Raw genomic sequence first — 16,946 nt, 5'->3', positions numbered from 1 at the left:
ACTAGATAGCACAGTGGGCATACATTAGTACAGGACACTCATTGGGCACACTGCGTTTTTACTTGGATTTTTAGAGAAGGCCATCTGTCTTCTGTGCAGGTTGACCCAGAGGTGTTGCTGTGCAAGTTGCCTGCCCGTGCTACTGTGCAGGCATGGCTGGGAAGATGTGCTGTGCATGCAAAGGCACCATCTTAGATTCGGGCCTTTTGCATTGGGAAAACATAGCTAAACACAACACACTTTGCTGAGCTCCTGTACAGCACAGGCCACGTTGTGACTGGAGATCCTGAAGCCTCCAGGTTGTGAGACACTGCAGGTATAATCTGCCTCCCCTTCTTGGAGCTAGAGCTATGGAGTTTAATAAGGGTGCCCCCTTGTAGGCCTGCCACGATGGGGATTGGGACTAGGGGGACTTCTCTGCATAAGTTAATTTAAGGAGCAGAAAACTGACTCTGATTGTTAGGCAAAATCCAGTTTCTAACTAATTGCTTCAGGGTCTCTGTAATGGGTACCTTTATGTCCAAGGAGGAATTCTCATCCACCTTTTCCACTGTATTGGAACAGCTGGCAGATTTCCATAGGGATTTGCAGGGATATGGTTATAAGAGGCCTAGGTCTCCCTCACCAAAGGAGCTAACTTGTGATTTTCCCTACCACCCTTTCTAGGGTTGGATGAGGGGCAAATGGAGGAGGCAGGGTTCGAGGGAGCAGACTCCTTTGAGGCAGACAAATCTTTTGAAGGGGATGACCAGGTCTCTTAAATGTCTCTGTCTCAAGGGCCATCATTAAGGCCCACAGTGAGTAAAAACATTAGCCTCAGGGTTAATGTACAGCAGACAGTGCAAGTTCTGCAGGGACTTTGACTGGGTCGTCAAACTCAAAAAATTGACCCTGAAGCCATCACACCAACTGGAGCAATTAGACCTTGTCTTGGATATGACCCTGGCACATCTTTTCCTTCCCCAGTAACTAATTTAGCCCACAGTGTGGAAGATGAGTTTCCTGAACACCCTTCCATTTGCTTCTACATTTTCTTGATTTTGTGTTTTCTTTATACTGCATTTTACTTTATTGGTGGACAGATTCACCAAAGGGCTCCAGTGCACAAGTCTACGTTTTTACCAAGTAAAAATACCTATTCATGCCTATTCACTCTGTGTTGATTGACAGCTAGACAGACATGAGCCATATATAGCTCCTATACAGCACTCATCTGATCCACATATAATAAAAATGGACTCCAGAGTCCCAAAGAATCCGTAATCAGCTGCATTGGATGCACAGCTGGTATGTTTTCTGCATGTGGTTTACTGTTTTTTTTTCAAAGATGCCAAAAGGTCTTGACAGGATAGTGTTTAGATACACATAAGACATTAAATATTCTGAATAATGCGTGCTTTTTAGAAGCCTCATTTCTGTGTAAAGAGTATAAATATATATATATATATATATATATATATATATATATATATATATATATACATTGGGAAAGCCAACTATTATAGTTGTACAATTGTTGATAGGTTGCGTACCCTCTCTGTTTGTCCTGGTGACCATTGTCACACACCTTATCTTCCACAAAGAATCCCTGACTGAGTGCAACCTCTTCTTTTTGTGGACAAAACCTATCTGTCTCCAATAGGACTCCTCCACTGGGTTACCTGCTCTTAGCTATCAGGTGCCTTTTCTCTACCAAAACTGTTTCCCCTAGGGTCTCTTACCACATTTACACTGTGTGTTTTTTTTTTGTATTCTATTCAATATGTTTGTTTCTACTCCTTAGCAGGTATCTAAAGTCTCAGGGAATAGGTCTCTTTATAGCTCTGAATGTATGAAAACCTGAAGCAGGATACTCAGTGGCAAAGGATGACTTACCCTAAGTGTCCTCGTCAGTATATCCTCATCGGTTTCAGAAAACAACACGTCCAACTCGGTGGTGAAAAATTCCTCCGAAGTTGAAAAATAAAGAGCCACAGTGGCCTTTGTGTCCCCAATATTCTTTATCCAGTGTATGCTGAGCCTGGGCACAAAGAACACCTGACCGCATGTAACGGTGAATGTCACAACATTGCCACTTATATTTGATTGCGTTCCTCCTTCTATTATACCGATCCACACTGTTCCCTTGAAAACAAAAGAAGAAAATTATTGTATAAACTTTATGTACAATACAGTCTCTAAAATTGGATGCGATCTGTCAGTCTTGTTGCCTTTGTAGAGCAGCGAAACTAGGGAGTGATTCTTCTCATCTTGGTCATCATGTATTTCAATTAAATTGGTTCTAAAAGCAAGACATGTTTTTTTTTTACCTTAATGCATTCCCTACTTTAAAGTAAAAAAAAGTCTTACTACTCGTTACTCCCCCAATACCTGACCCATCTCTTGAGCGTTGTTCCCGGTTACAGTATTGTTTCTCTCCCTCTTCTCACAAGACACAGAGTCAGCAACAGGAGCCAATGCCTCCTGCTGCTGTCAATCAATCCCTGTGAGGAGGGAGCAGTGGGTGGGGCCGAGACGCACTGTGTGTGTCTATGGACGCACACAACTCAGGTCAGGAGCATGACCGCACAGCACACATGGGTTGCTTGGGAACACTCAGAGCAGAGATTGTTGGCAGAGGACCCCAGAAGAGGAGGTAAGAGGGCCCATCTGTGCAATACTATTGCACAAAGCATGTACATATAACATGGCACAAAAAACAAATGAAACCAAATAGTGCAACCTCCCTTTGTGCTAATAAACTATAATAGGAAATTGCTGCTTACACCACAGAAAATAATACCACCACACTCTATATAAAAATATAAAACCCAAAAATACACTGTAGCGCAACTTAAAAAAAATAATTAAATGAATCAGGAAACAAAATAAAACAAATTCTTAAGTGACAAATAAACTCAGTAAAATTTGTTTTTAGCATACAATGAATAAAGTGCATATATACTATATTACCAAAAATATTGGGACGCCTGTCTTTACACATACATGAACTTTAATGACATCCCAGTCTTAGTCTGTAGGGTTCAAAATTGAGTTGGCCAACACTTTGCAGCTATAACTGCTTCAACTCTTCTGGGAAAGCTGTCCACAAGGAGTGTTTCTATGGGAATATTTGACCATTCTTCCAGAAGCACATTTGTGATGTCAGGCACTGATATGAACGAGAAAGCCTGGCTCGCAGTCTCCGCTCTAATTCATCCCAAAGATGTTCTATCGGGTTGAGATCAGGACTCTCTGCAGGCCAGCCAAGTTCCTCACCCCAAACTTTCTATCCATGTCTTTATGGACCTTTCTTTGTGCACTGGTGGGCAGTCATTTTATAACAAGAAGGGGCCACCCCCCAAACTGTTCCCAGAAAGTTGGAGCATGAAATTGTCCAAAATGTCTTGGTATGCCGACACCTTAAGAGTTCCCTTCACTAGAACTTAGGGGCCAAGCCCAACCCCTGAAAAGCAACCCCACACCATAATCCCCCTTCCACCAAATGATTTGTACCAGTGCACAAAGCAAGGTCCATAAAGACACGGATGAGCAAGTTTGGGGTGGAGGAACTTGACTGGCCTGCAGAGAGTCCTGACATCAACCCGATAGATCACCTTTAGGATGAATTAGAGTGGAGACTGCGAGCCAGGCCTTCTCATTCACATCAGGGCCTGACCTCCCAAATGCGCTTCTGGAAGAATGGTCAAACATTCCCATAGACACACTCCGAAACCTTGTAGACAGCCTTCCCAGAGGGGTTCAAGCTGTTTTAGCTACAAAGGGTGGGCCAACTCAATATTGAACCCTATGAATCCTGGTTCACACTGGTGCGACATGTGCTCTAACTTTGAGAGCACATGTCGCATGACATTTCAAAGACAATGTTTCCCTATGAAAGCCGTCTTAACTGATCTGACTTGTGTCGTTCCGACTTTTGAAAAGGTTCCTGCACTACTTTAGTCTGACGTGGGTGCAATTTGAGCCCATAGAATATAATGGAAGTCGCATCTAAGTCAGATCACCATCTTAACTGATCCGACCTGTGACATGCGACATGTGCTCAGAGGTCAAATTTTTCCCAAAGATCCCCTCCTCCTGTAACCCCTCCTGTTGTGTGTTGTGGTGTGTGAATGTGCAATGGCGTGGGGTCCCCCCCAAAATCCATACCAGGCCCTTTGGGTGTGGTATGGATCTTGAGGGGAAATCCCACGCCAAAATAAAAAATAAAAATGTTGTGGGGTCTGGTATGGATTGTGAGGGGAAACCCAAAGCCAAAAAAAAAAAAGGGTTCTGGGGCCCCCAAGATCCATACAAGACCCTTCTCTGAGCATGCAGCCTTGCAGACAAGGAAAATGGGTGGGGGGGGGGGCGAGCATACCATGCCACATGCCCTAAACATGGGGGGGTGCTTTGGGGCAGGGGGGCTCTGCCCCCCCCCCCACCCTAAAGCACCTTGTCTCAATGTTAATGGCGACAAGGGGCTCTATCCCACAATCCTGGGCTGTAGTTCTGGTGGTCTGCGGCCAGGGGGCCTATTGGAATCTGGAAGCCCTTTTTTAAGAAAGGGGGCCCCCAGATCCTTCCCCTTCTTATGTGAATGAGTATAGGGTACATAGTACCCCTATCCATTAACTAAAAAAAAACAAAACAATTTAGTGTAAAAAAAAAAGAAGGTAATTTTTGACAAGTCCTTTATTAAAAATGAATAATGTTCCCTATTGTAGCTCCAACATTAATCAAGATGCCCGCAGACCTGATGAAGGCTCCCACTGTTCGGGCAGGTCCGGTGTCTGACAGTTCTCATATAACTATGGGGAGTGGCCATGCGGGGACATCACCCAAAGAACTCTTCCCTTTTTTACATCACCGCCCGGGCATGATGGGTCTGTGACGCCACGACCGGGCGGGGGTGGCCCTGGGTGATGTCACTGCATTTCCATGCCCAATAGTTATATAAGAACTGTCAGACACTGGAGCTGCCAGAACAGCGGGTGCCTTGATTTCAGTTTTTTTTTTTTGCAGGCCGGCAGGAACGGCCAACGTGATTGATGTTGGAGCTAGCACAAGGGACATTATTCATTTTTAATAAGGGACTTATCAAAAACTGCCTCCTGTTTTTTTTTTTTTGGTAAATGGGTAGGGGTACTGTGCACCCCATACTCATTCACATGGGGGGGAGGGGGATCTGGTGTCCTCCTTGCTTAAAGGGGGCTTCCAGATTCTAATAAGCCCCCTACCCACAGACCCCCACAACCACAGCCCAGGGTTGTGAGGCAGAGGCCCCCCTGCCCCCAAAGCATCCCCTCCCATGTTGAGGGCATGTGTTCTGGTATGGTTCAGGAGGGGAGGGTCTGACATAGATTTTTGGGGGGGGGGGACTTTCTAAACAATGGGCCAGTATACTGTTCTTCAAACTTTAGGGGGGCTGGATCGTGGCCAATGGGAGTAGAAAATGTACCAGCTTTTGTGGAAGTAAACAATTTTCCATTGTTGGTGTCAGTGGAACTACCAGTGCCCCACCTTTGGTGTCAGTGGTAGGAATAACGCCCCACCATTGCTGTCAGTGGGAGGTATAATGCCCCATCATTGGTGTCATTTGGGGGAATAGTGCACCATCATTGATGTCAGTGGGATTAATAGTGCCCCATCGTTGGTGTCAGTGGGAGGTATAATGCCCCATCATTGGTGTCAGTAGGAGGTATAGTGCCCCATCGTTTGTGTCAGTGGGAGGAATAGTACCCCATCATTGATATCAGTGGAAAGAATACTGCAACATTGTTGGTGTCAGTGGGAGGAGTAGTGTCCCATTGTTGCAGTCAGTGGAAGGAATAGTGCCCCATTGTTTATCAGTGCAGGAATTATTGCCCTATTGTTGGTGTCAGTGGGAGGAATAGTGCCCTATTGTTGATGTCAGCGCATGTATTATTGTCCTATTGCTGGTGTCAGTGGGAGAAATAGTGCCCTATTGTTGGTGTCAGCGCAGGAATCATTGTCCTGCTATTGATGTCAGTGGGAGGAATAGTGCCTATTGTTTATCAGTGCAGGAAATATTGTCCTATTGCTAGTGTCAGTGGGAGGAATAGTGCCCTATTGTTGATGTCAGTGCAGGAATTATTGTCCTTTTGTTGGTGTCAGTGGGAGGAATAGTGCCCTATTGCTGGTATCAGTGCAGGAATTATTGTCCTTTTGTTGGTGTCAGTGGGAGGAATAGTGCCTCTTTCAGTGGAATGAAGTGGAAGGCCAGATAAAGGCAAGCAAAGGGTCGCATTTGGCCCCGGGCCGCAGTTTGGAGACCACTAGTTTAGTGAATTGAGTCTCCTGTATGTTATGACAGATATATGTATTACACATAGAGCAGTAGGTACAGATTTCTATTAACACAGACAAGCAGAGGATTGTACATTGCATATAGAAAATCTACATTTATGCCATGCACATTTTTTTACATTTTCAATAAAATAACATCTATTTACAGTTGTTCAGCCATATATTTCTGTAGTTACCTGAATGACAAACCCGTGAACATTGGCCTGCAGATTCCAGTGGGGAACACGTAGCCCTCCAGGTTTTAGATATAAAACACATAAGGATATTCCGGATTGTTGGTTATGGATGGATGTTCCAAAAATGAGCTCTTCTAAACTTGTATAATTCGACTGGTTCTCTCTGTACTTCGCACATTGGATCCCACCTCCCTCAAATGTCTCATTCTATGGAAAGTAAAAAAACAATATAAATATACTAAATAATATAATTAAACATTTTTTACACTGTTAATGAAGACCTCACGTCAGGCTAAAAATCACCTCCAACCTCTGTAATATTGGGTTGCACATTGTTCTTTTTCAAATGCTTCTGTAGCACCCTCCTAGGTAGGTGCTAGGCAGGGAAAGTATAGTTGCTCTGTCAGCTATCAGGAGAGCCTGATTAATAGTTAGGCCTGTTGCATGTATCCAGTGTGTGATTAATCTGGGCTGAGGGAGTGTCCCCACTGCATCCAATAGGGGAGCCTGTTGGACAGTGGAGGAAACCCAGCCAGTGACACACAGGCTTTTGTAACTATCTCAGTGGGTTGGCACAAGCAGTGGTGCATTCTGGGACACGTTATAAAACCAAGGGCACATGTGACGGGGTCTTTGGGAGGGAAGCCAGGTCCCAGAAGGAGGGTGACGGCTGTCTCCCCTTCGGCAGCTGTGAGGGTGGTCACAGGCAGTCGGCCTAGTGAACCAGTGGTGTGGCTGAACCCAGAGGTCCAGTGAAACTGACTGTGGAGGTGAAGGCAGAGCAACTCTGGAAAAACAGAGTCCGTGAGTACAGAGGAGCTTGCCAAATGGTCTACCTAAGAAACGGGACCACTTCAGAGGCTAGAGTCAGCGGACGGGTGTCAGCACACAGGCAGTGATAGTAAAGGGGGTGCCAAGTTGTTAACCCTGAAGAGAATATTCAATACCGGAACGGTCAATTTACCTTCACTTCAGGGGCAAGGTGAAGCAGTGGCCTTGCCGCATTCTACAGTCAGTTGTCCTCAGATTTGTGCATAGTTACTAGTTGGAGTATCCCACTCATCCCTTCTCCCATCCCAGTTCTAAATAAAACACAAAAACCAAATCCCCTGGACTAATTATTGTCTGAGCCGAGGAGGGGATATCTAGTACAATCTCAGTATTTGCAGATGATACTAAACTAGGCTTGCCAATATCTTCTATGCAGGATGTGGAAACCTTGCAAGCGGACCTGAACAAAATAACGGGTTGGGCAACTACATGGCAGATGAGGTTTAATGTTGAAAAATGTAAAGTAATGCACCTGTGGGCCAGAAACCAGAAAGCAAGCTACTCACTAGGGGGGGAACCTCTGGGTGAGTCTAGGATGGAAAAGGACTTGGGGGTACTGGTAGACAACAGGCTTGGCAGTGGCATGCAATGCCAAGCCGCTGCAAGCAAAGCCAACAGAATACTGGGATGTATAAAAAAGGGGATTCACTCCAGAAATAAAGAGATTATTCTCCCGCTCTACAAGACTCTGGTCCGGCCACATCTGGAGTATGCTGTCTAGTTCTGGCCACCAGTCCTCAGGAAGGATATGCTGGAACTGGAGAAAGTCCAGAGAAGGGCAACAAAAATAATTAGGGGAATGGAGGACATCAGCTATGAGGAAAGGCTACAAGCACTGAACCTATTCTCTCTGGAGAAGAGACGATTGAGGGGGGATATGATATCAATGTACAAATACTGTACTGGCGACCCTAGCATAAGGAACAAACTATTCAGAGAAAGGAGATACAATAAGACACGTGGCCACTCACTAAAACTAGAGGAAAGGCGGTTTAACCTTAAAGTACGTAAGGGGTTCTTCACTGTAAGAGCGGTAAGGATGTGGAATTCTCTTCCACAAGCAGTCGTATCAGCAGGGAGCATTGATAGTTTCAAAAAACTAGTAGATGGGCACCTTAAAGACCACAACATACAGGGGTATACGATGTACGGTTAAAAGCAAACACACACACACATCATAGGTTGAACTGGATGGACTGATGTCTTTTTTCAACCTCACTAACTATGTAACTATGTAACTATGTAACTTTTATTGCCGTGTATCGGCTGTCAGTTGCTAATGGTAACCTTAGGGAAACCCAAGAAATGTAATTCTCAGCAGCTCTCTAGGGGGCAGTGTTACACTTCTTTATGCAGTGACATACCCTTTGACCTAGTCTGTCCAGACAGTATAATCACATGCTGACACATTGCCATTCACAGGCAGCTTAACACTTCAGTAAGACACAGGAGTTGATCCCAACACAATTTTACTTCAGCTAATTGCAGTACAGTGGATGATTTTCAAGTCTTTTCAAGTGTAAGAAGACAATGACTTTCCTAGGCCCTGTCTCTGCAAATTACTAACACTGACTGAGGGAACATGGAAGAACTGGGGAGGGTCTAGCTAAGACTGAACTTACTAGCACTAAACAGGAGGGGTAACAGAAATAAAAAACAAAATCATGTAGTAAACAAGTTCTAGATTCCCCAAACCTCCATTAGATATAAGCATACTACAAAACAATAATAACACAGTTCAATATAACACAGAAAAATGACATAAAAGTGGGGCACACATCACCATTGAATAGAAATGTATAGTGAATATTGTTATATAGCTTGCTGGAACCTACAGAACCAGGAACGTTTTTGGAGACAAGCCCAACAGTATAGGGAACATTGCTAGTTTCTTACTTGTGTTCTCAGTCCAGCTGCATTTACATTTTTCTGATTGGCTAACTTCTTTTGATAATGTCTGACTAAACATCTTCAGGGTCTGTCTGATTGAAAACAATAGATGCTGTGCAGTCTACTAATGGAAGCCTAAGAGCCTGTGATCTTTTACCTTGGCTTTAGGTCACAGGAACATGTGAGCAGCAGTGGTTGTAAACCTTGGACATGAAATATGAACAAATCATATCCCTCTAAAGTGTGTAGTTGTCTCAATTAAGAGCACTAAGTGTAATTTCTGTCTACTGCTTCATTCCTCTAGTATCAGCATGAATCACTTCTGACAAGTTTTCCTGACACCAAGAGATAAAAAGGTGACAGGGAAGGGATCTCCAGCACACAGCCTGTGATTGACAGCCTTAGCTCTGTTCCTGTGAGCTTTGTGAAGGGGTTGTGTCCTTTCCCTCCAATCACTGAGCTCCAATCTCCTTACTGAGCTCTGCAGTGTGTGATTTTTACTCCCCACTCCCTGCTTTCTGAAAGCTCATACAAGCTTTATACATTTTGGACTTTTAAAGGGATGTAGAGAAGAGAAGACTGCAGCTAAACAGGTACAACGTATGTAGGAGGATTTGTTTTATCTCTGTGTATCACCTAAGACCAGTTACTTCACTTGATGTATGTTTGGGTTTACAACACCTTTAAACTCGACAAAAAGAGATGTTTTTTACTTTCAATTTCATAATTGCATTATAGTTATTTAATTTATTTAAATATGTTAATGTGTGCTAGGTATACTTTCATAATTCCCAACTATCCCTGATTTCAAGGGACTGTCCCTAAATTGGAACAAAGTCCCTTAGTCCCTTTTCCTCCTCATTTGCCCCTCATATAGGTCTGATCTATATAATTGTATAAAAAATGCACTTTTTAACTTTCAAATAATGTTTCCCAGTGCTAAATCTTTCATCCAATTTCTAAATTGCCACATTTATACTGTTCCAAAAGCCAGTATAAGTGAATAGTAGTGGGGAAAAAAAGCACTCGTGGGTTTAACTAATCATTTTTTTGTATAATTCTTCTTTAGGGGGCGTGGCAGGGGGTGTGTCCTACTCCTACATGGTTTTGCAAATAATTTATTTTATTTAGTTTATTCTGAGTTTATTTCCCATGTGCAGCACTTAAAAAAATGTTGCTGTCTAGCAAAGTCAATAAAAACAAATTTTAGCTTTCATTTGGATTCCTATTACCAATTTACTCTTAGCATACATGCAGTCATTGTCAAATAGAAATCACAAAAACAAAAAAAGATGTAATGAGGCAGTTACTCCCCAGGAATAAAGTGAATTTTCCCTACCTTTATTTTAGAGAGGGAAAAAACATATTCCAAGCAACTTTTCGGATCACTGGACTGTGTTGTGGAGGGGGCTGTAGTCTGGACACTGGGATCTTCAGTATTTCCATTGATGTTTGCTGGAAATCGGTCCATTAAAACAAACACAGTGGTCATGACTCCAACGGCAGTGGCGATGGCGCACATCAAACCACAAATGAGAAAGATTTTCCATGGTTCCAGGGATTGACAACACTAGAAGAGTAATAAAGAGAATTCATAAAGGCAATGTTCACCCTCTGCTACCAAGGCTAGCCTATAAATGAAATAACTAAAAATATTCATTCTCATTTTAAGGGTCATATGCAGTATGTAGAAATAATGCCTGCTCGGAATGTGGCAGCGTAGTACTACCCCCAAAGGAGCCACTGTAATTTAACCAGTTCTTCCCCAAGATTGATTCAGAGGCAGCCAAGCACATGGCAACAGTCCAATTGACTCTTGGCTCAATAATCAGTCTAGGGGATGTCTTTTTACTATTTTTATTGCTAAAAAACTTGGATGGGGTATAGGGTGCTATGGGATACTACAGATTTACTGAATATTCTCAGGACACTCCACTTTGCTAAGCCTCCCTGAACAGTGTCTATGAAGGAGCAAATAAAGATGGTATAACTGAGTCCCTTTTTAGAAGCTGTCCAGACAGAACTAGCACTGGCTCTTTCACCCAAAGGAACACAGCGCAGTCACTAGGACCCGTAGCTCAGGTCAGTACTCACAGTATCACAGGATCACTGGATGCCTCCTTCCAGTATCCTCCGGACACTCTTTAGCAAGAGTTTGAGCCTAACATTTTTTTCAATGGAATTTTAAGTAGAACATGGGTAAATCTTGGATGAAACTTGAGTATTTTGAGTGAAAACATTAACAAAGAGACCCCGTATAGCCATACACACTTCAATATTTGATCAATTTCTTTTCCAGTCTCATCCGATAGGAATAACTGATCTATAGTTGACAACTCATTCAATTCAAATGCCACACGTGAGGAAGTGGATTAGATCAATAGTTTACATATGATTGTAACTTATTAATATACATTATAGTTTGCCTCTCTGTTTCCTTCATGGTAATCCCATAATTGGATCAAGCAAAATACGATCATATTCATGAATAAAGTATCTCAGTGCTGACTGATGCAAAGCCATTGAAAATTTTCCACCCTGGCCATCAACTAATGTATTCTGTCAAAAAATCAATAAAGTGTATCTAAATCCAAGAACCAAAATGTAATTTACTGTAACTTATCAGTCCTTAGATGTGGTGGCTGCATTATTGTTCTTTCTTTTCAGTCTTTTTTTCCTTATGTTTAGCTGGTGATTCGGCCAGTAATATACTTCTTGTCCCAGGGTCTCACTCACTCACTGTACCGTATTGATGTAGCAGCAATACTGTCATCCTAGGACAGAGAGTGTGACTTCAGGACACCACCCCCTCCCCTAATCCCGATTTCTTAGTGGGGTGTTCTCTAGTTCACAGACCATGAACTGCTGAAACAAGTAGTACTTGAATGCCCACTGGGTTGGTGGCAGGTTCGACAAGTATTTTTATGTAACTGCCATAGGCCTGCGCACAGGGTGTGCAAGGTGAGCTTGGGTACACCATAATCACCCTGTATGGTGCAGATTCCCCTATTTAAACCCCTGATATTTCACCAAAGCCTCCTAACGGGCTCCAAAATGTGTAAAAAAATATATAATTATAAAAATAAAGTAATACAAATAAAATCTACTGACACCATCCACTGCCCTACTGACACCAATCTCTGCCCTACTGATACCATACACTGCCCTACTGACACTGTATATATAATACACATGCACCCACACATATGTGCTTGAGCTTTGAGGTGCACACCCTAATGCAATATGCTGTGCACACCTATGGTAACTGCACTGTTTTTTTTAGAGACAAAACATGGAGAAATGTACATGGGTAGTGCAGACCCATGTCAGGTCCCACTGATGTGCCCAAAGTTCTCTTCTTTTTTGGGTGTACAGGCAGCTGGGGACACGGCAACTCAGACAGTGTCACAATGCAATGACCAGACGGGGGGTGTCGTTTTGTGCTTTAATACTTCATGAACTTGGTTGGAGTGAAGGGTAGGTTTGGGATACTCCAAATCTAGTTCACAAAGTAGCCAGAGGACACTTTTTGACCTGCCTACTCTCTTCAGAGTAAACCCCTCTTGGCAGATACTAGCAACACAAGCAACACTGGGACTCCAATCAAGGGCAAGTCCAAGTACAGCAACACTGGAGCAGTCACTCAAGGGGTTAAATCAGCAAACAGTCATTTGGCCTTTACATCCAGGCATCTACTCACAATGTCCCTGTATACTTGGATACCTCCATCCAATATTAGCCAGACACCTCTCCTGTGAGTATCCAGGCCAGATCCTGAGTGAGCCCCCTTGGTTTGGCTCCAACTGCTTCCAAAAAATAGACCACCCAGCTCCAACCGAGCTGCGACCTCCATGAACTCAAACTTCAACTACACTACCCAGAAGGCCAGTAGCCCTTCAGGCTGGGATTTTCCCCTCCTGGACAAGAACCCTGCTGCTCCAGACCCCAAACGGTTTATGCCCTCTTCAACCACTTACTTAGCATTCTCCCCCAGGGATTGGTTACACCACAAAAATATTCATGCCAAGGGTCTGCTTCTTCCAGCTCACTACTTCTGAAATCCACTAGAAGGCAGAGAGAAGTTGTCGAGCCTTCAGCCAGTGAGACCCAGAGCAGCCAAAAATAATCACACACTGCTCCAATGTTTACAGAGGAGCCAGAAAACTAGATTTACCTGAGCCTCTCTAGCAACCTATTCTGGAAGTATGCTTCACATGTACTGGATTGGATAATTTTTATTTTGCTCATATATAACCCTAAATCAAGGATAACTACAGTGCATTTATAGAGTTTTTTTTAAAAAGTCCATTTAGTTCAACCAATAGAAAATAAAGATAAAAACCTCCATGTTAATATCAGGTATATTTTGTGCATTAAGGAATGCATCCAACTCTTTTTTAAAACAATCTACTGAGCTGGCCAAAACAAATTCCTGAGGGAGTTTTTTCCACATTTTCATAGCTCTTGCTGTGAAGAAGCCTTTCTATTTGTGAAGGTTAAATCTCTTTTCCTCCAGATGTAAAGAGTTATCCTCATCCTTTGTAATGACCTTAAAGTGAATAACTCCACACCAAGTTCATTACACCAAGTTCACTATATGGACCACTTTAGAAGTTAAGCCCTTGGTACTGACGTAACACAAATATGCGGCCCCACTGGACTGGGCTTTTTTTCGTGGGGCCGCACATTTGTGTATCTCTGTTTGTACTGGAAGAGCGCCGCATGACACGCACAAATACAGAGGGGTCTCCCCCAGAGCCCCAGGCCCCGTTTTAATGATTGGGATCCAGAGCGTCCGATTCTAGATCATCTGATCGCTGTGATAGCCTCTGATTGGCTATCACAGTGAGGAGTCCCCTGTGTTATCTCTCTCTGTGAATGGACGAGAGAGATACATTGTATCTTTCTCTGTCCTTGCAGAGAGAGAGCTAAAAAAGTGTGTGTAGAAAAAATGATAATAATAATTAAAAATAAATAAACAAAACCTCGATCGAGGTTTGATCTAGGTCAGTGCCAGGGTTAGGAGTTCAGGTCAGTGGTCAGGTCAAAGGTCAATATAAATGATAAAACATTGAAAAGTTTATTGGGAACAAACCCATAGGTAAACGATGTGTCAATCAATGATAAAAAGTACAATGGTAAAAAGTGCAGAGCTCCCCCTTAACCAAACTGGTGAACCAATACAAGGCAAAGACGGGTTGAATGAGGAGTTGGAGGTGCACAATATCCTTTAGCTCCTAGATTTTGTTCAGTTTGGACACATTTGACCTTTTTTGTATTGCACATATTCTCTTCCTTTCAACCATTTTACGGTACCTTCCCCTCCTCCCTCCCCCTTCCACGGCCGCAGCTTATTGGGACAGTGGCCTGCTGAACCTTAGCTCTTCCTTAGTGTCAATGCTCACTCTTCCACTGCATTAAAGTGGTTGTAAACCCACTTTGTTGACATTTACCTATAGGTAAGCCTATATTAAGGCTTTATTAAGGCTTACCTATAGGTGCTATAAATATCTCCTAAACATGCACCGTTTAGGGGATATTTACAGTGCATGCAGCCGATGACGTCATCGCCGCATGCGCTCAGAAGGAACGACCACCCGTGCTGTTCCTTCAGAGCCCAGTGCCGTGAACAGTGGCTCCCGCGGGCATGCGTGGGAGTGATGTAATCGCGCCTCCGGCCAATCAGATGGCCGGAGGATGCGATCCAGGAAGCAGGACGGCTGTTTTTAGGTAAGTACTTCATAATGAGCTAGTATTCGATGCATACTAGCTCATTATGCCTTTGCCTTTACAGGTTTTTTTTTTCACATTTTTTTTTAGCCAGTTCACTTCCTCTTTAATGGAAGGAGCAATAGGCTGGACTTCAAGCATGCCTGCCTTTTTTCCTCTCCAATACATGGAAGGGGGGGGGGATTAGAAGTTTACAGAAGGAACATTTTTTGTGATTTCAGTTCAGCTCACAGGAAGTGATAGGACAGGAATTTCTGAAGAGATTAAAAAATATTTTTTATTCTTGCTAAAATTGCTCTTTAAACACAACATTAAATAAACAGATTACTGAAACAAGCGTGGTATCATTACAGCGGGTGGACGAGCTTCTTCATTACAATCTTCTTGGCATCTCCGAGCCTTGAAAAGAAAGAAAAATATTATTTGTAAATAACTTGCATTAATGTATTATTTTTATTTGTTATTATTATGTTATTGGTCAGTGCACCAATTTTCATTCATTCTAAGGCTCCTTTCAGACGGCTGCTCCGCTGCTGTAGTCCGCTGCGGGACTTTTTTTTTTTTTTTTCCACGGAGCGGATGACATTTGTGTCATCCGCTCCATGTGCCCGCATATCATCCCATCCGTTTGCGGATGATATGCGGACATAATGTAAGTATATGGCATTGCGGATGTCAGCGGATGACACCGCTGACATCCGATTTTCCTTCCTTTCCGTTTTTTACACGGATGGAAAAATGGGGTTCTGTTCCGTTCCAAAAAACGGAACAGAACTGAAAGGAGGAAAATCGGATGTCAGCGGATGGTATTCCGCTGACATCCGCAGTGCCATTCACTTACATTGATGTCCGCAAATCATCCTATTTTTTTGCGGATGATTTGCGGACACACGGAAAGCAGCGGAGTGGCCGTGTGAAAGGAGCCTAATAATGCATCTAATTAAAGGGTTCCTGTGTCCAAGAACAGAGCTCTGGTAAATGGTGCAGTTAGAGATAAGAGAAATTTGAGAGTTTTCTTTTCCCTGAAATGTTTGCTCAAATTGGGAGATTTAGGTGAAATTCTGCTATTTTGACACTGAGCTTTTAGGAGTAACTCCACTTTTGTTGGGGAAAAAAAAAAAACAATCTCCTTTGGGTGATCAATGTACACTGCAGGGATTTTAACAACATTTGTTGCAGAAGATTCTTAGCTTTTTCTTAGTTTTCAGAAATAGCGGTTTGTTTGTCTGTATCCAAAGTGTCCAAAGTCCATGTGCAAAGTGAAGGTGAATGGGAGTGATTTTATAATTATCAATCTGCTGCACTTGCAGAGTTCTAATGAGGAAAGTGACAGGGTCTGCGACCACTTCGTAGTGGTAATGATTTCCCTTTGGGAGTATTTCAGCAAAAATGACATGTTTGTGGCAGAGGATGCTCAAAATCTGACTTGTATCTTTGTGCAGACTTCTGGAAAAACCAGCAAGCCAATCACACAATCAGGAAAAAATATTTCTGGGGGGGGGGGGGGGCATTCTGTACACCATCTGTGTACAGAACACCACCAAATTGCCATGTTGAATTGCATTTTACAGAAAATGACAGCACTGCGGTTTAAAAAAGAAATGTAATTTTGAATAACATTATTTACAATATGACTTGTGTACAATCGTACATGCTATAATCATTATTTATTATTTTCTTTTTACCACAAAAATGGATTTACCCTTTAAATGGCTTATAAGGGTTGCTGAAGCTCCTTTCAGCTATTCTGAAACTGTTCCTGTGCCAAAAAATGACCCATCCCCAACTTAAATTTTTTTTCACAGAAAAATAAAAAGTGATAAAAATGTATTATGAAACATTTAAATAGTACACAACACCCAAACACACACTGGTTAAAAAAAAAAAACACATGAACAACAAAAGGAAAAACATTAAATGAGATTAACTATACTACCCTAAAAAAATCATCGTACCCTGCAAATAAATATTTAAAAAATGAAGATCTTTCTGTAAGTAGCTCATTTAATA

The 16,946-nt window shown here is 42.7% G+C and overlaps 1 protein-coding gene across 1 annotated transcript in view; it reads right to left on the bottom strand.

Moving 5' to 3' along the window:
- Positions 1-16,946, bottom strand: part of LOC309569661 (uncharacterized protein) — a gene marked incomplete at its 3' end in the record, with an annotated part of 57,844 nt that overhangs the window by 28,569 nt on the left and 12,329 nt on the right. The window contains exons 2-5 of the mRNA XM_082275599.1: positions 15,288-15,335; positions 10,546-10,776; positions 6,486-6,692; positions 1,876-2,124 (exon numbers count right to left, since the gene is read on the bottom strand). Coding sequence (XP_082131725.1) covers positions 1,876-2,124; positions 6,486-6,692; positions 10,546-10,776; positions 15,288-15,335 — 735 coding nt within the window. The remainder of the gene's footprint in view (positions 1-1,875; positions 2,125-6,485; positions 6,693-10,545; positions 10,777-15,287; positions 15,336-16,946) is intronic.

This window comes from Pelophylax lessonae (genome assembly GCF_965119305.1).
Source record: "Pelophylax lessonae genome assembly, chromosome: 1".
Lineage (NCBI taxonomy): Eukaryota > Metazoa > Chordata > Amphibia > Anura > Ranidae > Pelophylax > Pelophylax lessonae.
This window is presented reverse-complemented; position numbering and strand designations above follow the sequence as displayed.